The sequence below is a fragment of the Cucurbita pepo genome, chromosome 1 (genome assembly GCF_057944985.1).
Source record: "Cucurbita pepo subsp. pepo isolate OVF chromosome 1, ASM5794498v1, whole genome shotgun sequence".
Classification (NCBI taxonomy): Eukaryota; Viridiplantae; Streptophyta; class Magnoliopsida; order Cucurbitales; family Cucurbitaceae; genus Cucurbita; species Cucurbita pepo.
Window position 1 is genome coordinate 5504266 of NC_141798.1, and position 20431 is coordinate 5524696.

Consider the following 20431-nt stretch of genomic DNA (forward strand, 5'->3'; position numbering starts at 1 on the left):
AAAAGAAAAAAAAAAAGAAATGCTTTGTATGTGGTTGAAAAATAAAACAAAATGTTCAATGGTGTGACATATGGGTCCAAAAGCTTTTGTAAGCATCAAATTAAACACCATATATTATAATTAATATTGTATGATTACTTTATTTCATTTGACATTTTGTGGATTTGCTCTAAGTTTCTTTATCATATAGTGTTTCATCTTTATCCCCCCCTCTTGCATTTCATAATTAATATTGTACGGTTTCTTTTGCATTTAATAGTTTTTTTAGAGACAATATATTGAAATCATGTTTAGGGTGTTATTGACATAGTAAATAAATAAATAAATAAACAACAACGTACAAGTGTTGGAGTCCCACTTTCGCCAATTAAGAGGTCCAGAGATATAAGTGGGAGACACTATCTTCATTAACACGAGAACTTTTGGATAACCAAAAAACAAGACCGTGAGAATTTATTCTTAAAGTAGACAATATAATATGATTATGGAGGTTCGTTGTTGTTATATAAGTGGTATCAGAGTCATGTCAATAAAATTCTCATGTGAGTCTCAAACGTGTCTTCGTGAGTCTTGGAGGTGTAGGTATAATCAAGATTCGTGGTAGAGTGCTAGCGATGGTATCTTTGTCCGAGTGTAGCTTGGCAAGTTCAACCATAAGTTGGAACAAAATTATAAATTGGAAGACGTATGAGATATTTTATGAACGAACTTGGAAGGCTAATTCATAATGGAATAAACTTATAATATGATTGGTGGCCACGATGCAGCCTATTATGCCCTAAAATCAAGTGGGTTCAAACTCAGCTCCAACTAAGTGATTTGATCAGCCTCAGTCAACTTGCCCATACATACATATATATATATATATATATATAAAGATTTTAAGAAGCAAACAAAAATGGCTGCTCCTCTGTGGAATGTCAAAAGTGCTTCATGAGTCAGCAAGTTTAGCCACATCACTTCCTGACATGGCCTCTGGTATGCACCTAAAGTAAAAACAGCAATTAAATCAAATATCTACTCATCAACATTCTTCAAACTCATCATCACTCTCTTTCTGCAGATCTCAAACCGGCAGTTTATGATGCAGTCTGCATCATCAAGTGAGCATCAACCAAGAGTAATGCATAACCCAAATCGTCAACAAACAATGTCGTGTTCGGGAGGGATTTTGCGATCGTCGTATAGTTGATGTAATCTATGGTTGTAAAAGTGTTTTGAGTTTTAATCAGGAAGAGTTTTTTTTTTTTTTTTTTTTTCTTTTCATTTCATATGGCACACATGTCTTTGATGATCAAGAACAGGTATATGAACCTTTAGATCTTCATAAACACAACATCACTAAGTAAAAAGTATTGCCATTCAAGAGTGTCTATTGAACCTTATTCGCCTTGGCGTTTTAAACAACCCAGCAATGTACACCAACATCCATCCTCCTCATCCAAAAACTTGACGTCTTGAGGATTCAAATTGAAATATGGATTTGTGAGGGGTGGAGTAAGTTCCATAATATGCACTGCTCAGTTCTCGATCTTGGTCATTCTTTATTCCATTTGCAGCAATCCCAGATGAGAACGACACGAGAGGATCGCCATAGTTAGGTCCTAAACCGAGCAGCTCCGTATCGGTCGATTGGTTCCAATCGAACAGAAGATTTTGATAGCAGGGTGACCTCTGCAGTGAAGGAAGGTTGGAAAGCTGATCCATTGAAGAAGACAAGTTCTGATTCTCTGATGCTGTGGCGTCTGTGAGGTTGAGAGTAGTGATGTCATGGATGCTTGGCCTTCTTTTGTCTTTCCCCCCTGAAAGCTGCCTCATGAAGTACTTTTGGGCATGGCTTGCCACTTGAGTAGGAGTCTTGGAGTTCACAAAGTTTCTTGAGATGTTTCTCCAATCCCCTTTTCCATACTTCAGTAGTCCCCTCAGAAATTTCCTATACATAAATTTCAATTCAATTCAATTCAATTCAATTCAATACAATAGCACCCTAAACATCAACCAACACGACAATAAAACAACAGAACAGGTAGAAATGTTTTAGCTTCAAAACCAAACATACCCATCAACCAAAACTTAATCCAAACAGTAAAGTATGATATCAGAAAAAAGTCCCCAAATGAAAACTCACATGTGTTCTTCCTCTGTCCAAGGAACCCCCTTCTTCCTTTCATGATCAGAGCCCCTACCAACGGAAGATTTCCTTCGACCATCAACGAACTGAAACGAAAAAGAAGAGGCGAGATCATAACCTGGGATTGGGAATCTCCCAGCTTCTATTTCATAAACATCTTCTTCAAGCTCCCTATATTGCTTAATCACATCATCCACGGTCTTTCCAGGAATCATAGCGGCCACTTTGAACCATCGGTCAGGCGTTTCCTTATCAAATATAGCGAGGGCACTCTCAAACCTCTTGTTCTCTTCCTTAGTCCACTTTGTGGTTGGATTATGAAGCAGGAACCAGGCAGAGCTGGAAAGGTGTGAAGATGGATACAGAGTTTTCATTGCTGTGGCAGTGAGGAGCTAATTTTGGTGAGGCGTGCAGCTCAGAAGCTGATTTATAAGTAGTCCATTTCGAAAAAGGGTTTTGATGGAAGTTAAAAATAAAGGGGAAAGGGGAAGGGGGAGAATAGGAGGAATACAGAGGGTAGAGTCCAAGAGACATTGAAGCTTTTTGGATGATTTTCAAAAGGGTGCGTTTAAATCGGAATCATTACGAGGGAATCAAGAATTTGCTTTCACAAATGGGTAAAGAATCTTAAAAAAGGAGAGCAACCGACTTTTGGGAATCGAAAAGAATTATGGAGAAAAAACTAATCCTTTTGTTTTCCCCTGGTTTGTTCAGTGGAAATCAAGAGTGCATTGGGGGTGATTTCAACTCAGAGATTGAAACCCACCAACCAAATTGAGAGCAAGAAAGTGAATACAAAAATGCAGTGGCCGAAAGAGTGGAAGAAGATGACGAAGGAGTTCGAGAATATCGAAGGGGGGTGATGAAAAGGCAGGAAATAATTCGGTTACTGTTCATTTGCTTCTGCTTTTTTTGTAGGGGAGAAGCCAAGTTGGGAGCCGAAAGGTGAGCTAAAACAACTTCTGCTTTGCTCTCATGGTGCAAATTTGGGAACAGTGATGAACATTGAAGAACACGAGTTTTATCTTGTGGGCCAAGGAGCCTCCACAAAGTGCTCTAAGTTAACTAGAATCTCAAACAAAGACTTGATACGATATAGATACATCTACGATATCTAACAAGAAGATTAAGAAACAAGTCTTTGCTTAAAATCGAGAACAAAATAGAGCATACAAATCAGAGATCCATAGACACAATAAAAGAAGTATAAGGGTTTGATCTTGAGGCTCTAGTATTATGGAAGTAGAGGTTCTCATAAGTCAAGGTTCTACCCATCGTTTATTATAAACCTTTGTATTATAAAGCTTACAAACCTTTACTCAAGAGTTCAGAGTATCATTATTATTTCTTTTAAAACGAAGAAAATTTTGAAGAAGATATATTTTAGACGAGTAGATAAAAGAGTCGAGATCTCTTTTATATAGATATATATTTTGCATAAATTATACGACTATAAACATTAAACTTGTTTTATTACATTAGATATTTTTTTTTTTTAAGAAACAATCAACGTCATATGTACAACTCAATACCTGCCCTATACCTAATGCATGTTGTCTTGTTTCAATAACATATATGTTGTTGTTGGTATATTAATTTACATTTTCAAAATAAATCATTCCAGACATAATAACGACAAAAATAAAAATAATTAAATGGAAGGACCATGATATTTTCGAGGAGAAATTGACCAACTTGGTAATTAAGTGTAAGATTAGCGCGCTCTCATATCTTCATATATACTGAAGTTGATAAAAAAATAGAAAATACTAATTTTATTCACTTGCTAAACGAAAGGCGCCTGTAGCTCAGTGGATAGAGCGTCTGTTTCCTAAGCAGAAAGTCGTAGGTTCGACCCCTACCTGGCGCGTTTTCTTATTTTTATCCTTATCTATTTTAGTATGACGTCGTATTTCATTTATTTATTTTTACATTTTCTTGTTTTATTTAAAATGACTATTAATGTGATGTTAATGTGAATTTATCCATTTTTTTATGACACCAAATTGATATTGTGTAATGCATGTTATTTGAATATGTTATTTGAATGAGTTATGTGGTGTAGGTACCTTTACGTTTGATTATGATGCTATGTTAATATAATCATGTGATGTGCAAGACATCGTGATGTACATATATAATAAAGCATAAATGAAATTCCATATGAAATACCATGAATATGGATGCGCGTCAGGTAAGAAAGTTAAATCATCATAATTAGAAAAGTATTATGTACATCAACTCACTGAACCATAATTTTTAATGCGAAACCTCATGCATGATATATATCAGATGATCATGGATTAATTCTTCATTGTGTTGCGTATGAACACGTATACAACAGTATTGTTCATGTTCATTTCCTTTTTATTGATTTTCAATAAAGTGAGTATACGCTAGTCCATAGTCAAGTATAGGGGACTTCAAAGAGCTTGTCACACATATGTAAACTATGTGTAGAGAAGTATTATACAGCCAATTCTACCCAAAAAATAAAATAGATCTCAAGGAACAATCATAAAAATTATGTTTCACCCGTCATAATACATATTGTAAGTGAGTATTTGTCGACCCCAATAAGGGAGTCACTAACTAAATATTTTTAAATATTCATTTTATATTTAATGCTTTTTTTTTTCAAGTAAAACTAAAGGGTCTATTCTGGAGCAGAGAAGATTATAGAAATGGAGTCTTCAACACCACACATTACCCACAAAACTACTCCTTAAAACAAACAACGATAGATAATTTCATTTAATACATTTCTACTCATAGGATAACATTATTATGTTTTAGCTTTTAGATTATGCTTTGGAGATTGTTAAACCTTATTTTTTTACTATATTTTTATCGTGTTTACATTATATATGAATATTAAAATATATGATAATTTTCAAGTAAAAAAAATATATATTTTTTAGATATTTTCTACTTGAACTCATCGGGACACGTACGTAGTAATGATTATATATTTTTAACGAAAAAAGAGTCGTTACAATAACAATTTAGTTTCGTACATTAAAACATGTACCAATGTAATCTATATCGTGAGTAATTTATCAAAATTAATGAGAGGCTTATGAACTTATTTAGACTTCAATCAATATATTGGTTTGCATGTAACTTTTATTAAATCTTAATAATATGAACTTGAGCGTTACACATTTTAACAAATTGTTATAAATTTTGTTAACATATACTATTTATATTTAACTACTAAACAAAAGGCGCCTGTAGCTCAGTGGATAGAGCGTCTGTTTCCTAAGCAGAAAGTCGTAGGTTCGACCCCTACCTGGCGCGTTTTCTCTGTTTATATTTACGTTTTATTTTAAAATTCATTATTAATGACGATATCTCATTTATTTGACTAAAAAAACAACCTTACTATTTACTTATTTATATGTTTATTTGAAAAAATATTGGCTCAACCTATCCACCCCATCTCTCACTTATATTTTCTTAAACTTATATTGTTTTAAGAATGCTATTATTCTTCGACCTCCAAAATTATATTATAAAATATAGCTATTCATCAGTCTCTTAAAGCTTTAATATCAGTCTCTTAAAGCTTTAATAACAATTTAATATTTATAGGGTTCTTAAATTTTTGTAGTAATCACTTAATCTTCTAGGTATTTAAATATATTATGTCTTTAGTTTTTTATTAGTAATAATTAAGTTTCATTACATCTAAATCGTTACATATTTATATAGAAATTAAATTATTACAAAATTAAAAGACATTTAGAACTATTTAGTATATAATTTAAAAATCGTTTATAAATTTTCATTTGGTTTATGAACATTAAATACTCTATGAAGTTTAAAGCATTCAGCCCTTGCCACCAAGCGCTTGTAGCTCAATGGATAGAGCGTTTGTTTCCTAAGCAGAAAGTCGTAGGTTCGACCCCTACCTGGCGCGATACTTTCCTCTTGTTTTTTTTTTTTTATTTTTTTTATGTGGGTTTATTGTGACTCGAATGAATTATGTGATGTAACCTCTTTTATGTTTGATTATGATGCTATGTTGATACGATCATGTTCTGTGGTACACCATGATGTACCATGTATGATAACCATGAATGAAATATGATGAATATAGACGTGGAAATTAAGTCACGATAATTAGCAAAGTATTATGTGCAATCATCTGACTAAATCATGAATGATTTTTTTGTTATATGATATAAAACTTTTATGCGTGTTCATTAATGTGATGTTATTCGAATGAATTATGTGATGTAACTTCATTTACATTCAATTATGATGCTATATTGATATGATTATGTTTATGTTTTGTTAAGTCATGATAATTAGAAACGTTTTATGTGCATCACCTCACTAAATCATGATTTTAATTTGGGACTTTATGCATGTTATATGTCATATGACCATGGATTACTTCTCTAATATGTTGTGTATAAACATATACACCACAATATTATTTGTGTTCCTTTCATTTTCATTGGTTTTCGGCAATGTGAGTATGCGCTAGCCTATAGTCAAACCTAGAAAGTACGTTAATAAGTCTGCCTAGTAGATTCATGTGCACGTCCGTGAATTGTGTGTGGAGAAATATTATGCGTCCAACTCTACGCGAAAAAAAAAAAAAAAAAAAAGAGTATGAGAAACAATCATGAAATTAGTCATGATATATATTTTATGTATATGCATTTTTCGACTGTAACCGTGTATCACTTACTAAGTATTTTTAAATACTTATCCTATGTTTATCATTTTCTCCGGACAAAGGTAAATGACCTATCTACAATAACGTCGGTTAAGTTAAAATGAAACTTTAGATAATTTTTGCTTGCTCGTGAAATAACAGTTTTATTTTAAAAGAAAAAAAAGTAGGATAATTGAAGTAGTAAGAGTTGGCTTTTATTATTAGCCATATATTGTTCTTCATTTATAAATAAAGTTAGTCTCTAATTAATTTTAAAAGTATTTAATAAATCATTAGAGTTAATTTTTAAAATTATGTCACCTATTAAACAAAAAAGCGCCTGTAGCTCAGTGGATAGAGCGTCTGTTTCCTAAGCAGAAAGTCGTAGGTTCGACCCCTACCTGGCGCGTTATTTTGTTTTTGTTTTATTTCTTTTTTATTTACGGTTATTTTAAACATTCGTTATTCATTAAAGATATCTCATCTATTCTAATGATCTAATCCGTGAAAAATCTCATCACTTTGACTGTAATTAACAATTTAATTCTTCAACTATATGTAACAATTTAATATTTATATTAATAAATTTGTATCAATTTAGTTTCGTACCTAAAGATTTATAACAATGTAGTCTATCGTCAAAAGTTTATCAAAATTGAGTTTTAATTTTTGTTAGTAATAACTTAGTATTCGTGATTTATAAACAATATTTAGTGTGCTATATAAAAGTTTCATTAAATCTACGACACACATTATTTGAATGTAGAGAGACGAAAGTGTTATATTTAAAGTCAAAGAGATTAAATTGTTATAAGATCAAAAGTATAAGAACTAAATCCATACTTTCAGGTTAGATTTGTGTTATTTGGTTGATGAATTTAAAAACGGTTTAATGTGTTTGAACTTCTAAAATTTTGTTTATTTAAATTATAAAATTTAAAAATGTGTAGAATATATTAATGAGGTATCAACCATGGCTAAAATGCTATCCAGCATTGTTTTTAAAATGCATTCATAAGTCATCACAAAGCAAAGTTGATATCAAACTTTTTTAGAATGTGCAGCTACTTCAATCGCACCTTCAATTCTGTTGATGCAAGATTTGTAGAGAAATCCCAGATAATCAATGATGCTCTCTTCACAAACACCTTCCAAAGGATTTATCTCAAACTTCCATTCAATCAATGTTGAATCTTCTCCATAGTCCACAAGCTTTAATGTGTTGATGGATCCATCTAATCCCACATTGCTTGCTTCCATTTTGTAACTGTAACTATGAGCTGATGAGTCCATGGAAAGCAACTTCTCTTTGATCCATGATCTTTCTCCGTCTTTCTGTGGGAACATGAAACCCGACACGACCCGTACGTAGCCTGGGATGCCTTCGTCTCCGGTTATGTCGGTGCATCTCTCGACCATTGGCATCCACTCCTGCAGCCTTTTGGATTGAGTGACCAAGGGCCATACTTTGTCCACAGGAGCATCAACTAAACCCCCTACTGATCCTTCCCATTTCCCATTCTTTCCCTGATATGCCTGCATCAGCAGCACTTGCAAAATACAAACAAACCCAAAACCAAAGTTTCAAGGGGAAAATATAAACAAAGAAGTTTTCAACTCACCATGTTCATGCCTGTGCTTGTCCTCCAAATTATCTCAGATAGCAAACCGATCATGTACAAGCAGAAATGTTATAGAGGAGCTCATCAGAAACTATAATTTCTTGGTACAAATCATAGAAAGCATAAAGCTAATTTTGGCAGGTAATTGAACAAGAGAGGCAGGAGCCTTACAGGAGATAAATCCAAGGTCACCATCTTTGAGATTTACAATACTTTTGTATTTGCAGAAAGAGCCAAAAGATTCTGTTCTTTATCAAATATACGTTCCTTGAGGGATATGACAGCCACAAATCTCACCATGCTTCATTATTGGTAGGTGTTTATAAGAAAATTTTATGGTGCAAAGCTTCAAAATAGCTTGAACATATTCATTTCTATCATACAAGTCATACAAGCTTCTACTGACAGATGAAATTATGTTTAGAACAAGCAAAGGTAAGAAAAAAATGCGGGGAAATGTTGTTTCACTGCTTAAGCTGCAGCACCAACAGGCACCCCTGAGTTAAGCCTGGACGATCCATAGAGAGTTTCTTCAAAACGAATGATCTCTTCTTTAGATCCATAAGCAACTTGGGTTCTTTCATCGAGATTCTCGATCACCTTGTCAAGCACAGACTGACGGCCATCGCTGCTGTAACCTCCTGCTTTCTCCACTAAGAATCCTAAGGGAGCTACCTCAAATAACAGCCTCAGCTTAGCTTTGGTTGAGGGAGATATCACGTTTGTGAAAATCCCCTTCTCTTTCACAATAATCTATGGATTTAAACAAAACCATCTTTTCAGAAAGGTATTCCTACTTTTCAATCATTTTAATGAACCAATTCCATTGAAAAATTATCAGAAAGGTAATAAACCTGGTTGACATCAGGAACCATTCCACCGGTGTATCTCAATGTGTATTTTTCCTTCACATAGTAGTTGATCAGCTGTTGAATTGAAACACACAAAAAAGTAGTAAGCGAAGGCTTTACGTTTTACTGTGATGAGGTATATGAAAAGGAATGCTAATACTCTTCTCAAGAATAGAAAGAAACCTTATCATAGTCAGGATTATCAAATGTGGCCCTCAAATTTCCAGGAGAGAACAGTTTTCCTTCCCCAATCTCTGTTGTCTCTTTAACATGTTGCCATTTTCCTATCAGTAAAGCACAGAAATAAGGTTTTGGATTGAGATCTTCCAGCCATTTTCTCAATAAGAAAAAGCTTTTAATTCAGTTTAGTTATCAAGAGTGACCTTCGTCAAGAAGAAGGAACTCATGAGTGCCAGGGAAGTCTTTCAGAGCAAGAACATATGTCGTGCGGGGACCGTAAACTCCCATGGCAGCGGCAGCTTGATCACTTCCCTTCACTCCAGTCAACTTATCACCTGGCCACACTCCAAAGATGGTGCCGACACTGAAGTTTGTGTCCACAATACTTGAACCATCGAGCGGGTCGAATGCAACACTGAATCCTCCTGCTTATATTTTAATAAAATGTGTTAGCAATCAAAGAATTACCATCGAGTTGTTTGCTTATAATTTGAAAAGTGTGACCTTCAACAGGGCCTCCCATGTCTTGAAGCTCTGGCACTTCTTCAGAGCAAGCATATTTGCAGAAGTGTGAGTATCTCAAGGCCTATTCATCAAAAACCAAAATTAGTACACTATCTTAAGAGCAGGTTTTGAGAAATAGATTCAGATAAACTATAGTTGTTAGAACGATCTCCTTAGAGACCATTATCCGAATCAAAACTCTATATGCAAACATGTGCTGATTCAACATAAATCAGCTACACTTTTTCTTCCACAGTTCATTAGAAAATATCATTCAAGACTAATCGAAGGCCGACCTCGAATAGAAGCTTGTCAGCAAGCATATCGACAGCAAGCTGTTCGTCTCCAAAGGAGTTGACACATGCAGTTCCTCCACAAGAAGCCGTCCTGACTTTGAAGGAAATGGTCCTCAAAGCTTCTCCCATGCATGTCAGCAGTCTGATCAATCCCTTATCAGGGGTTGCTTTGGTGAGAAACTCTTCCTACAATCACAAACTCCTTTTCAATTTCAAACAAGCAATTTCACAAATACCTTGCAGGCAATATCACACAAAAACACTCACCAAACTATCCCCAATCTCACATCTGGTTTTGAGGGGAATGGTCTTTGACCTTGACGTCACCAGCTTCACTGATGACTTGGGAACTTGCCTTAATGACTCCCCAAATAGGGAGCTCGTTTTCAGATTCTATAATGCAATTCGATCAAACTTCAGCTACACATTTCCAAAATCTTGTAAAACAGAGAGATGGGTTTGGTTTGTACATACCTTGGAGGCGAAAGAAGGAGACAGGAGAGCAGTTGAATGGTTAGAAGAAAGGTTGGGAAGAAGAGCCCCGCGGGCGCAGCAAGCAATTCCAGTCTCCATAGGCGACCCAAGTAGAGGACTGTGATTCTCTCAACCTGCTGCTAATTGGACATGGAAGGTGGAAATGGAGGTGCAGAGTTGCAGGGAAGAGAGTGGATAAGGGGGTGATAGAGTTTATGCCGCGTGGGTTATGGTTACTTGAAAGGATGATCAAGTAGTGGGTGGACATGGGGTGAAGCTAATTTGGATCACTCGTTCATTTGTGGCTCTCCGATTGTCCTGAAAACAGATATGGTCCGTCACTCGTGAATTGCCTTTGAACTTTTTTCGTAGAGTTCAACGTTTGGATTGCGATTGGCACGTGGCGGCACTTCCTTTTCTTACAGCCGCGCCGAAATTTTCACTTGCGGCTTTCTGATGAGGGAATTTAATCCAAGTAACTTACGTTGTTTTCTTGACAATTATTTGTTAAGATTGGATGAATTACTAGCAAGTAAATGTAACACCACAACACGACAACACAGAACTCAAATTCAATTTATATAGATTTCATCCACAATTTATAAATAATTCAAAGTTTTGGAATACTCTAACCATGTTAACCTCAGAAAACCGAACCGTTGCCAATTAGAAAACCAACAAATTGAGAAAATAAAATAAAAGAAAAAACCAAACAATCACGTGGCTGCACACGTGCGCGGGTCCATTTTGTTCGCCTTCTCCTGAAGGGTGAAGGGTCGACCCACGGGTGAAAAAAGGCGGGGAGAATTAAGGGTTTTAGCTCACTACTCTTCTGCGTCCATGGAGGTCGGAGCATACAGTAGAGTTTTGGGCCAGCCCCGAATCTTTTGCGCAGCTAAGGGTTTTCAAAATCCTAAAGAACCCTCGAGTGTTTTTCGACATGGTTCCTTCTATAAGCCCCTCCGAAATTTCGATTTCAAAGCCGTTCACAACAATCTCCAAGTACCGATGGAAAAGGTTGTCGTTCTTTGCTCATTAAGCTGAACTTTATGGTTTTTATTAATTTTAGGGTTGTGTTTTAGTTCTTTTTCTTTGGATGTTTGGACGGTAGATGAATTGTTTCTGTTTCTTTTATGTTGGTTTGTGATTTTGTTTTATTTTTCTTTTACTCAGAAGAAAATCAGTGTTGCACACGAGCTTTCAAGTTTGGTGGCTCTGTCCCCCTTAGATGGTCGTTATTGGGGTAAGGTCAAGGACTTGGCCCCCTATCTGAGCGAATATGGGTTAATCTTCTTCAGGGTTTTGGTTGAGGTATTTTTTGAATTTCGTTGATTGCTCAAGTAAATTCTAGTTCTTATATAAATTTGATCCTCTCCTTGCAGCGAAGGAAAGGTGTTCGTGTTTCTTAAAGTTAAGTTTTATTTTGATTATATTCTACTCTGCTTTAGATCAAATGGCTGTTGAAGCTATCGGAAATACCTGAAATCATAGAAGTCCCAAGATTCAGTGAAGATGCTTCTTCTTTTTTACAAGGACTTGTTGACAATTTCTGTGAGGATGATGCTTTGGAGATCAAAAACATTGAGAAAGTGACGAATCACGATGTGAAAGCTGTTGAATATTTCTTAAAACAGAGGTGTCAATCACATCCTGAGATTTCTAAGGTGGAATTTACCTTGCACTTTCCCGTTTGTTAAAAAATTGTTTTTCTTATGTTAGTAGAACACTAAAGGATCATTTAACTATTCTCTTTTGCATTTCAGGTGCTCGAGTTTTTTCATTTCTCTTGCACATCCGAGGACATTAACAATCTTGCCCATGCACTCATGCTGAAAGAATCATTGGAAGATGTTATGCTTCCTTCTATGGACAAGCTGATAAATTCAATAAGCACCATGGCTAAAGATAACGCTCACATTCCAATGCTTTGCCGCACCCATGGACAGGTTTTAGGCTGACAAGATATATGATGAATTCGTCTTTTTGACTGTTTAGACCCTAAACTGTTTTGTGATTTTCAGTGACTTAAAATTTTGTTTCTCTTATGAGAAAAACCTTTTTTTTCTTCTTATTTTTGTAGCCAGCATCACCTTCAACCCTGGGGAAGGAAATGGCAATTTTTGCAGTCAGACTAAGTAGAGAAAGGCTGGAAGTTTCCAAGGTCAAGATAATGGGAAAGTTTGCTGGTGCAGTTGGAAATTATAATGCACATCTTGTTGCATATCCAAATGTTAACTGGCCTAAAGTGGCTGAAGAGTTTGTTAACTCCTTGGGTTTGAGTTTCAATCCCTACGTAACTCAGGTATTGTTTTTATATTGGTCTTTGACTTACTTTCGATGAAAATTTTTGTTTAGATTATTAATTTGCCTAAGTTTGGACATTTATTCAACTATTTATTGTAATTTAATGTACAGTTTTTCCTTTGATGTTTCATTCTTTGCTCTTCCTTCGTGGCTAAATGTATATTAGCTAATATAGGATGTTGTTTGTGAGTTTTCCTCGACTTTGAAGGATAAGCATGTAAATTTGTTATAGTATACAAGGGTGTGATGCTTGTCTTCCAAGGCTATCTTAGAGACATATATTGGACGTTAGATGAATAAGCTTTCAGAATCACAAATAGAATGATTTGATTATTATCCTAATTTGCTAACTGTATAATTCTACTTTTTTCAGATTGAAACTCATGACTACATGGCAAAACTCTTTTTTATCGTTGTACGATACAATAATATCTTGATTGATTTCGACAGAGATATTTGGGGTTATATATCTTTGGGCTATTTTAAACAGGTGAGCATTTTAGTGTATCTCATCATTATTATTTATGAAAGAAAAGATAGATTATATGATTGTTTACTATTTTGGGCAGATAACAAAGGCAGGTGAAATTGGTTCTTCAACAATGCCTCACAAAGTAAATCCTATTGATTTTGAAAATAGCGAAGGTAATCTTGGTGTGGCTAATGGAGCATTGGCCCAATTAAGTGAGAAGTTACCCATATCTCGGTGGCAGGTACACCGCAACATTTGATAATTTCTTCAATTCTTTGAGTTGGTACTTGGTAATTGATGTGTGAGATGTGACAATGTGATTATAGGCTATAATGTTTACATAATCATGTTTTCTAAAGTTTTTGGGCCAAGGTATTTTATTTTTCATACAGTTCGCTAAATAACACAAAAATCTATTTCATAATGTAAAACTGTATTCGTTAGTCTCAGTGGAACATCTTACACCAAATCACCAAAGTTTTCATTTCATGTAGGTTACTTCAGTGATTATATTTAACTTGGAGGATTTTGATGAGAAAACTTATTCTCTTTTGCAGCGTGACTTGACTGATTCAACTGTTTTAAGGAATATGGGAGTTGGACTTGGACACTCTCTTCTTGCTTACAAAAGCACACTTCAGGGGATAGCGAAGCTCCAGGTACTTAGATCATCATAATCATTAATCATCATTACCTTTTTGTGAAAGATCGGAGTTCTGTCTGATGGCATGTAAATATAGGCATCTTCCTCTTTTTGGGTGGGTTATCATTCATGACCACTCAAGTTTGCTGGTGGGTAATAGGAGAACAAAGTTAATGAGGGGAAAAAAAAAATAGTGATGAACGTTCAACAGTAATGAGAGAGAGAGAGAGAGAGAGAGAGAGAGAGAGAGAGAGAGAGAGAGAGAGAGAGAGAGAGAGAGAGATTCAATAGAATTTTGACACTCGATTGTGGTTAAGATAACTCCTAATTTTCATCTATTGATTGGTACGAATGAAACTTGAAGTCTGTAATTAACTTATCCAAATGAAAGAATGACTACAGATTTTCTGAAGAGGCTTATAAATACTGGCTACTCGAAAGCACAAATAATCGTCTCCATCTTGGTTCTGGGTGATTTATAAAATACTGGGCTACTACTATTTCTTCTCTGCTTAACTTTTATTTGTTTTAAGGAGTTTCTTCCTCATGTTTTATCCTGCCCTTATATTGTATTCGGAGCATTTCTTAAACTTTTATTATTGCATTGTAGGTGAATGAAACTCGCATCTTCGACGATTTGGATCAATCATGGGAGGTCCTTGCTGAACCAATACAGACGGTATATATCTTGCTAAGCATTTTCTTTCATTTCTCCTCCCCTGCAAATGTCATTATATGAACTCTCCTAAGATTGGTGGTCATTTGATTACATCGCCCCCATTTAGTATCACTTTGTTTAGTTCATTAGCACGGTAGTAGTCAGATTGGATAAGATAGAGAGATCTATTTGGTTAACGAACTTTCATATCGATTGTCAACAACTGGCATATATTTGTGTAATCATCTATTCTCTATTTCTTGAAGGTCATGCGACGATATGGTGTTCCGGAGCCTTATGAGAAGCTAAAGGAATTAACCAGAGGAAAATCAGTTACTAAGGAAAGTATAAGGAGATTTATTGAAGGGTTGGAATTGCCTAATGAAGCTAAGAAAAATCTGTTGAATCTAACTCCTCATAGCTATGTTGGAGCAGCGGTTGAACTGGCCAGGGATATAGACATGGCCTTGAATCTTGTGAACGGAGAAGAGCACTTTTTAAACTCGAAGAGGGCATTGATTTGACAAGGTAACATTTTTGAAGTATTTACAAATTTCAGTGTCACAAATGTAGAACATTTGTTGAGAAACATTCCAGATAAAATTTGTGCGACTTAATAAATGCATGAAGTTTGTGAGGGGAAATTGAACATCTATCGTACAGTTTCTTTTGATAATCTTCATGAACAAGGAGAAATTGAACATGACCTGAACCCTTTCCAGGTCGTTCGGAGTTCACTCTGCGTTCAACGTGTGTGATGTGACAATCTCTTTCAATCGACCTCCGCTATAATACCTCCTCATTGTCATCTCATACCACCATATCAAATGAATAAATATTTACTGTCCATCCTTGAACAAGAGTAAAAAAAATAAGTTCAACAGGAGAAATGTTATTCTCATCGCTCTTGCTTCATTCTCTCACGCTCCTCATTTTGATTCTAGCTAAATTATTTAGCTTGTGCTGCCAATAGACGTTTCTACTACTAGTTCTTGACTCTTGCTCAAGTTTATTGTCCGTGCTACTAATACTTATACTTCCTCTTGGCACTGGCTCTCGACTTTCATTCGAGTTTTACTGACAACTTTCACGTTAGTGAATTTCATGCAACCAATCTTTGAATACCAATGGAAGTGTATGATAACAATGTTTTAAAGCTACATAAAAAGTGAATGAAAAATTTTCAAGAATAATATTAGAATTTAATTAAATATACATAAACATAATTTAAATTGATGAGAAAGGAGGTAGAGATTCCAATTCGATAATTTCACCTAAGTGAATCAAACAGCAATTCGTACAATTTTCCCTAGTTTGATGGTGCAATGGTCGAATAATAATAATAATAATAGCTTCGTAGTTTAATCTTATCCCTGCTTTTTGTTGATTTATGTTACCCAGGAAGGTCGAAGAAAATCAGTATGCCCATTCTCCTGATTTCTTGATCATTCTCGGAATCTTGCAGAGACACCCAGTCCGCGGAAACAGGACATATAATTTCCCTTTCGCTTTCATTTTGGCATTACTTTTCTCATGTTTTTGGAGCTTTTCCACCTCGGGGACAAAACCCATAAAAAAGAAAGACTCGTCTCTTAGCCCAGCAATTGATAGCTTGTGACCCACCATCAAAACTATGTTCAAGTTGGTATCTGTTTGCTTATTGACCAAAATTATTGGCTTGATGTTCATATTCAATCATGAATCCTTTGCTATCTGCTTACTTCTGCTCTAATCGTAGATGGGTTTCGTTTCACAGATTGATCGAAGAGGTTTCTGCCGCTGAGTAATCTAGAAATGTAAAGCTTACTTATGCAATTTGAAGAAATAAAAAATTCAGGGATGTTCATACTTTTCTTGGAACTTCCCCTTTGCTTAGAAATTGCTTCTGAATCCTGATATATTTTTGTTTTCTAGGTTTTCGAAACTGATTTTTGACTGAATTTTTTTCTTCTTCTGAGACAGTGGTAACAATTGGAATTTGTTTGAACAATGTCTGCTTATGGGAATGAAATGGAGCACCAGTTTTCTACTCCGAGTCATTCTACTGGAGGAAGTTCAGACAATTCAGGTGTGGAATTCAATACATCCTTGATCCTTCTCTTTCCCTTATGATCTTCTTTTATGATGATGAATCAGTTTACTGAAAGAGAGTTGATAAGCACAAAGTATATGGTATTTCACTTTTTCGATTCATTTCAACTCAGAGTGATTGTTGTTATCCTTTTAATGAGGCAGATATGGGAAGCAACTATATCATAGATTCGGGATTCTACATGACACCTTTGACAGCGGCAATTTTCATTGGTGCTCTAGTTACTGTCGGAGTGTTACTTATCACTTTACTGGTCTCATTGACTGTAATGTTGCAATATTGTCAAAACAGAAGTGGAGGAGTTGTTGAGATTCAGAAACTAAGTTTTGATTATGACTATTGCAAAGCTCTATCTATGCATTTGGAGCTAAACAGCTTGGAAACAGATGGGATACCTTCATTTTGCAAGGACTTTGCCATTCAATACATTAGACATGGTCAATATGAAAGAGATTTGGATTCTACACTGCAGCTGGTCCACAATTATTTCTGTAGTGCTGCCAAAGTAGACAACCATCGAGAAATCGTGCTGATGGACTTAGACGACCTTCTTTTCGCTAACCATGATTACGACGATCTGTTAATATCCAGGTGGTTCCCTGATATCTATGTAGTGTTCTTCTTAGTGCTCTGCCATGGATAATTATGAATTTAATTATGGGTGCAGTAGTTGTGTGGATGAGGCGAAGAGATTGAAGCAAAACTTTCTTCTAAAACTGTACAAGAAACTCAGATCTTGCAGATGGCCTGTAACCTTAATATCAAGAAAGTCAGAAGTTCATAGGAATGCCACTATTCAACATCTTACTTCTGCCGGCTATGAAGGTTGGCTCCACTTGATTATGAGGTATCTTCTATATTTCCATTTGATTGGGATGCCTTACAATAAAAGTAGTATACCTTCTGATAGGATGTTATTGAAATCCTTCTGTCCTCTGGCAATTATGCATATTTAAGAACATTTTGTTAGAAAAATCTTGCAGAATGGATGGCAAAATGCAGATCAGTCATCGGGAATATTTCAGTCAGCAACAAGCAGCACTGCGGAACGAGGGATTCCGCATTGTAGGGGTGATGAGCAGCTACATGGATGCCTTATCAGTGCCATCCGTAGGAACTCGTATTTATAAGCTTCCAAACCCCATAAGTTTCAACATCAACCATAAAAAATTGAGTAAACACAAATTTAGATAGTGATCTCTACAGCTGGTTGAGGTTCTCACAAGTTATCTTGTGTAAAATAGTGAAGAGAAAGCTCATACAGTGGGAGAAGTTGCTATGGATTATCATGTTCATGCCATTCAATCACAATGATGGGAGAGACATTGCAAGTAACACATTTCATTCCGATCCTACATTTCTCAGCATCAACACCGACGTGCAGGCGCCAGCAGCTCTTCATCTGAGCTCAACATCCAGCAGCAGCAGCAACTGTACAACATTATGTGCTATATTTTTTCCTCTTCTTCTCCATGTTCATACCATTTCAACAATTTCTTTGATTGACCTTTTCTGTTATTCAAATTGAAGGCCTTTGTTTGACACCTTTTGTTTTTTTCCTTTCCTGAGTGCTCTTTCTCTCAAGACCTGCGTTTCACTTTTGTTTTCTTTCAATTATAAATTCAATAATATGCATCTGTTCATCTACTATTTCTCTCAAGAATGGAAAATAATAATATGCATCTACGATTCCTAATCCATATGAAATACTTTATAACAATGTTAAAGATGAGTTAGCCAACTTACTACCAATTATCAAACAACGTACCCAGATGATTCATCAAAAACTATAAACAAGAAGAGGCAATCTCTGTGGAAAACAAGAATCAAACTTCATTTGATATTCTATGTAAGATTCTAACCCATCTGAACACAAATTCAGAAATGGAAATCTGCAGCCATTAACATCTAAACAAACGATAAACGCAATCTCTGCTAAGGAGGGAAGCTGCCATAACAAGAACCAGCAACAGAAAGCTCAACAATCTCAGTAAGAGAATAATTCTTCACAAAACGCAGGTTGAACTCACCAGGAATTAGCACGGAAGCTAATTCAGAACCTAAATGAAGATTATGAAAACGAAATATGTAAGATGCTACCACAACTTCGTCAGAACAAAAATCCCAAAATACCAGGCTGCAATAGTCAGAAAAGCTCGTTGCTCTGCATTTCCGGCGGACTTGGAGAAGACCACATCATACTTCTTAGTCATATTGGGATACAGAAGCCCCCATTTTCGCACAGGTCGAGCTCCCTGAACTTCTTCCCCATCAAACAGCTGATATATGTAAGTTTCTGTCACCCCTTCCCTCCTCAATGGTGTTCCGAAATCTGATTTCAGGTGTGCAACCAGTCCCTTGAGGTACATTTCGGCGTAAGCTTGATTTGCTTCGACCTCGCCAGAGTCCGTGCCAAAGCTTGGCCACCCAGTCTCCGTCACAATCACCGGAATATTCGCATGTCCAGCCACTGCCATTGCACAAATCACCGCATCTACCATGGAGTCAAAAAGATTCCGGTACCGGACACCGGTAGTCACATCATCCCTGAAATTGAAAGGGTGCTTCTGAAACAGAGCATACCCTATTGGGATTTCGGAGTTCATTCGGTACAAATTGTAAGGGTAAATATTGATCAAGAACGACGAATTGGTGTCTCTTAGAAACTGAAGCAAAGGCCCAATCACAGTTTCGGAAACGGGATCTTGAAACCTAGCCGCCGAAGGAGGGAACGGATTCGCCATTATACTGATGAACGAAAACGTAGTGGAAACTGAAATTTGACGAATCCCCAAATTTCGAAGCGCCGTGTATACATTTCTGATTGCGGGCAAAAGAACCGTCGCGAATTCAGGGGAAGCTTCGAGAAAGTTGTTGCCGACGGAGATGGTGGTGATGATCGACCGAGGGTAGAAAGGGATGACGTGGGCGTAGAGCCACTGGAGAGCTACGGAGCGATTGGAGGCGATGGGGGCGACCATGAAATTAGGGACTGTGAGGATGAGGGTGATGTTGGTGTAGGCGAAGGCTCGGACTATGTTGGGATCGGCATCTTCGAGTCTCACGGCAGTGAGTTTGAGGGAACCTATGGCTTTGGCCACTGAGTCGAGTGGCTGGGGGTGGGGGCTGGAGTTGGCAGTGGAGGCGGAGAAGGTGACGCCGATGGTAGTAAGGGAGTTAGATGGATGGGGAAGTAAGAGAAAGAAGAGAGAGAGGGAAATGGTGAGGAATATTGACCGGGGCAACATGGCTGAAGATGGCCGGAGAGAGATCAGTTCGGCGGCGGTTTGGCAGTTAAAGATTGGAGAATGTGTGCAGTGTGCAGTGCTTCACTGTTACTGTGAGTGAGTGAGATTCGGCGGGAATTTCCGTTGCAACTTACAGACTCCTCCCATAATTTTTACAACCCGAAATAATTTTATTATTATTAATTTAGTCATTTTTTCTTTAATATTTTCAATTTTAATCCTCTAATATTCTTTTTTTTTTCTTTATAATATTTTAACTAATTAAATTATGACTTATGAATTATATA

The 20431-nt window shown here is 36.2% G+C and overlaps 6 protein-coding genes, 1 long non-coding RNA gene and 4 other non-coding genes across 15 annotated transcripts; 7 read left to right on the forward strand and 4 right to left on the reverse strand.

Moving 5' to 3' along the window:
- The first annotated feature begins 507 nt into the window (after window positions 1–507).
- Window positions 508–1263, forward strand: LOC147793802 (uncharacterized). The gene is made up of 2 exons (XR_015419870.1): window positions 508–978; window positions 1064–1263. It is a non-coding gene; the product is annotated as an uncharacterized LOC147793802 (long non-coding RNA).
- Window positions 1264–1342: 79 nt separating this feature from the next.
- LOC111789190 (transcription factor DIVARICATA) lies at window positions 1343–2645 on the reverse strand. Its single transcript, XM_023669878.2, has 2 exons — window positions 2129–2645; window positions 1343–1933 (listed from the first exon to the last, which is right to left on the reverse strand). Exons 1-2 carry the CDS (start codon window positions 2503–2505, stop codon window positions 1438–1440), a joined length of 873 nt encoding a protein of 290 aa, XP_023525646.1. The 5' UTR covers window positions 2506–2645; the 3' UTR covers window positions 1343–1437.
- Window positions 2646–3928: 1283 nt separating this feature from the next.
- Window positions 3929–4001, forward strand: TRNAR-CCU (transfer RNA arginine (anticodon CCU)). Its single transcript has one exon. It is a non-coding gene; the product is annotated as a tRNA-Arg (tRNA).
- A 1357-nt stretch (window positions 4002–5358) lies between these two features.
- TRNAR-CCU (transfer RNA arginine (anticodon CCU)) lies at window positions 5359–5431 on the forward strand. Its single transcript has one exon. It is a non-coding gene; the product is annotated as a tRNA-Arg (tRNA).
- Window positions 5432–5980: 549 nt separating this feature from the next.
- Window positions 5981–6053, forward strand: TRNAR-CCU (transfer RNA arginine (anticodon CCU)). Its single transcript has one exon. It is a non-coding gene; the product is annotated as a tRNA-Arg (tRNA).
- A 1083-nt stretch (window positions 6054–7136) lies between these two features.
- Window positions 7137–7209, forward strand: TRNAR-CCU (transfer RNA arginine (anticodon CCU)). Its single transcript has one exon. It is a non-coding gene; the product is annotated as a tRNA-Arg (tRNA).
- A 565-nt stretch (window positions 7210–7774) lies between these two features.
- On the reverse strand, window positions 7775–8563 carry LOC111777326 (lachrymatory-factor synthase-like). The gene is made up of 2 exons (XM_023656870.2): window positions 8423–8563; window positions 7775–8336 (listed from the first exon to the last, which is right to left on the reverse strand). Exons 1-2 carry the CDS (start codon window positions 8474–8476, stop codon window positions 7842–7844), a joined length of 549 nt encoding a protein of 182 aa, XP_023512638.2. The 5' UTR covers window positions 8477–8563; the 3' UTR covers window positions 7775–7841.
- A 137-nt stretch (window positions 8564–8700) lies between these two features.
- On the reverse strand, window positions 8701–10979 carry SBPASE (sedoheptulose-bisphosphatase). Its single transcript, XM_023656859.2, has 8 exons — window positions 10728–10979; window positions 10521–10646; window positions 10254–10439; window positions 9958–10039; window positions 9657–9878; window positions 9457–9557; window positions 9277–9348; window positions 8701–9175 (listed from the first exon to the last, which is right to left on the reverse strand). The coding sequence occupies exons 1-8, from the start codon at window positions 10824–10826 to the stop codon at window positions 8894–8896; spliced, it is 1170 nt and encodes a 389-aa protein (XP_023512627.2). The 5' UTR covers window positions 10827–10979; the 3' UTR covers window positions 8701–8893.
- Window positions 10980–11492: 513 nt separating this feature from the next.
- On the forward strand, window positions 11493–15448 carry LOC111799209 (uncharacterized). Of its 2 annotated transcripts, none has more exons than XM_087117362.1 (10): window positions 11493–11744; window positions 11904–12038; window positions 12176–12391; window positions 12491–12673; window positions 12808–13029; window positions 13405–13521; window positions 13601–13744; window positions 14061–14162; window positions 14757–14825; window positions 15071–15448. In XM_087117362.1, the coding sequence occupies exons 1-10, from the start codon at window positions 11568–11570 to the stop codon at window positions 15326–15328; spliced, it is 1623 nt and encodes a 540-aa protein (XP_086973488.1). In that variant the 5' UTR covers window positions 11493–11567; the 3' UTR covers window positions 15329–15448. The 2 variants fall into 2 exon arrangements, with proteins under 2 accessions (XP_086973488.1, XP_023538426.2); XM_023682658.2 differs by having other exon boundaries at window positions 11494–11744; window positions 11901–12038.
- A 718-nt stretch (window positions 15449–16166) lies between these two features.
- On the forward strand, window positions 16167–18440 carry LOC111799222 (HAD superfamily, subfamily IIIB acid phosphatase). Of its 4 annotated transcripts, XM_023682687.2 has the most exons (6): window positions 16167–16445; window positions 16561–16600; window positions 16767–16872; window positions 17040–17487; window positions 17564–17743; window positions 17880–18440. In XM_023682687.2, the coding sequence occupies exons 3-6, from the start codon at window positions 16794–16796 to the stop codon at window positions 18088–18090; spliced, it is 918 nt and encodes a 305-aa protein (XP_023538455.2). In that variant the 5' UTR covers window positions 16167–16445; window positions 16561–16600; window positions 16767–16793; the 3' UTR covers window positions 18091–18440. The 4 variants fall into 4 exon arrangements, with proteins under 4 accessions (XP_023538455.2, XP_086973507.1, XP_086973499.1 ...); XM_087117381.1 differs by lacking the exon at window positions 16167–16445 and having other exon boundaries at window positions 16452–16600; window positions 17867–18440; XM_087117373.1 differs by lacking the exon at window positions 16167–16445 and having other exon boundaries at window positions 16452–16600.
- Window positions 18441–18707: 267 nt separating this feature from the next.
- LOC111778353 (Glycosyl hydrolase superfamily protein) lies at window positions 18708–20276 on the reverse strand. Its single transcript, XM_023658130.2, has one exon. It carries the CDS (start codon window positions 20142–20144, stop codon window positions 18993–18995), a length of 1152 nt encoding a protein of 383 aa, XP_023513898.2. The 5' UTR covers window positions 20145–20276; the 3' UTR covers window positions 18708–18992.
- Between the last annotated feature and the right edge of the window lie 155 nt (window positions 20277–20431).

Bases quoted from the DNA above. Each gene is read 5' to 3' on its own strand.
- LOC111799222 (XM_023682687.2), top strand. From the start codon at position 16,794: ATGTCTGCTTATGGGAATGAAATGGAGCACCAGTTTTCTACTCCGAGT. The intron at 16,873-17,039 runs GTGTGGAATTCA...TTAATGAGGCAG, and splicing joins AGGAAGTTCAGACAATTCAG to ATATGGGAAGCAACTATATC. The intron at 17,488-17,563 runs GTGGTTCCCTGA...TTATGGGTGCAG, and splicing joins GACGATCTGTTAATATCCAG to TAGTTGTGTGGATGAGGCGA.
- SBPASE (XM_023656859.2), bottom strand. From the start codon at position 10,826: ATGGAGACTGGAATTGCTTGCTGCGCCCGCGGGGCTCTTCTTCCCAAC. The intron at 10,647-10,727 runs GTATGTACAAAC...ATTGCATTATAG, and splicing joins CTCCTTCTTTCGCCTCCAAG to AATCTGAAAACGAGCTCCCT. The intron at 9,349-9,456 runs GTTTCTTTCTAT...TCAATTCAACAG, and splicing joins ATAATCCTGACTATGATAAG to CTGATCAACTACTATGTGAA.
- LOC111778353 (XM_023658130.2), bottom strand. From the start codon at position 20,144: ATGTTGCCCCGGTCAATATTCCTCACCATTTCCCTCTCTCTCTTCTTT.
- LOC111777326 (XM_023656870.2), bottom strand. From the start codon at position 8,476: ATGATCGGTTTGCTATCTGAGATAATTTGGAGGACAAGCACAGGCATG. The intron at 8,337-8,422 runs GTGAGTTGAAAA...CTGCTGATGCAG, and splicing joins CAAGCACAGGCATGAACATG to GCATATCAGGGAAAGAATGG.
- LOC111789190 (XM_023669878.2), bottom strand. From the start codon at position 2,505: ATGAAAACTCTGTATCCATCTTCACACCTTTCCAGCTCTGCCTGGTTC. The intron at 1,934-2,128 runs GTGAGTTTTCAT...ATTTATGTATAG, and splicing joins TGGACAGAGGAAGAACACAT to GAAATTTCTGAGGGGACTAC.
- LOC111799209 (XM_023682658.2), top strand. From the start codon at position 11,568: ATGGAGGTCGGAGCATACAGTAGAGTTTTGGGCCAGCCCCGAATCTTT. The intron at 12,039-12,175 runs GTATTTTTTGAA...ACTCTGCTTTAG, and splicing joins TCTTCAGGGTTTTGGTTGAG to ATCAAATGGCTGTTGAAGCT. The intron at 14,826-15,070 runs GTATATATCTTG...TATTTCTTGAAG, and splicing joins TTGCTGAACCAATACAGACG to GTCATGCGACGATATGGTGT.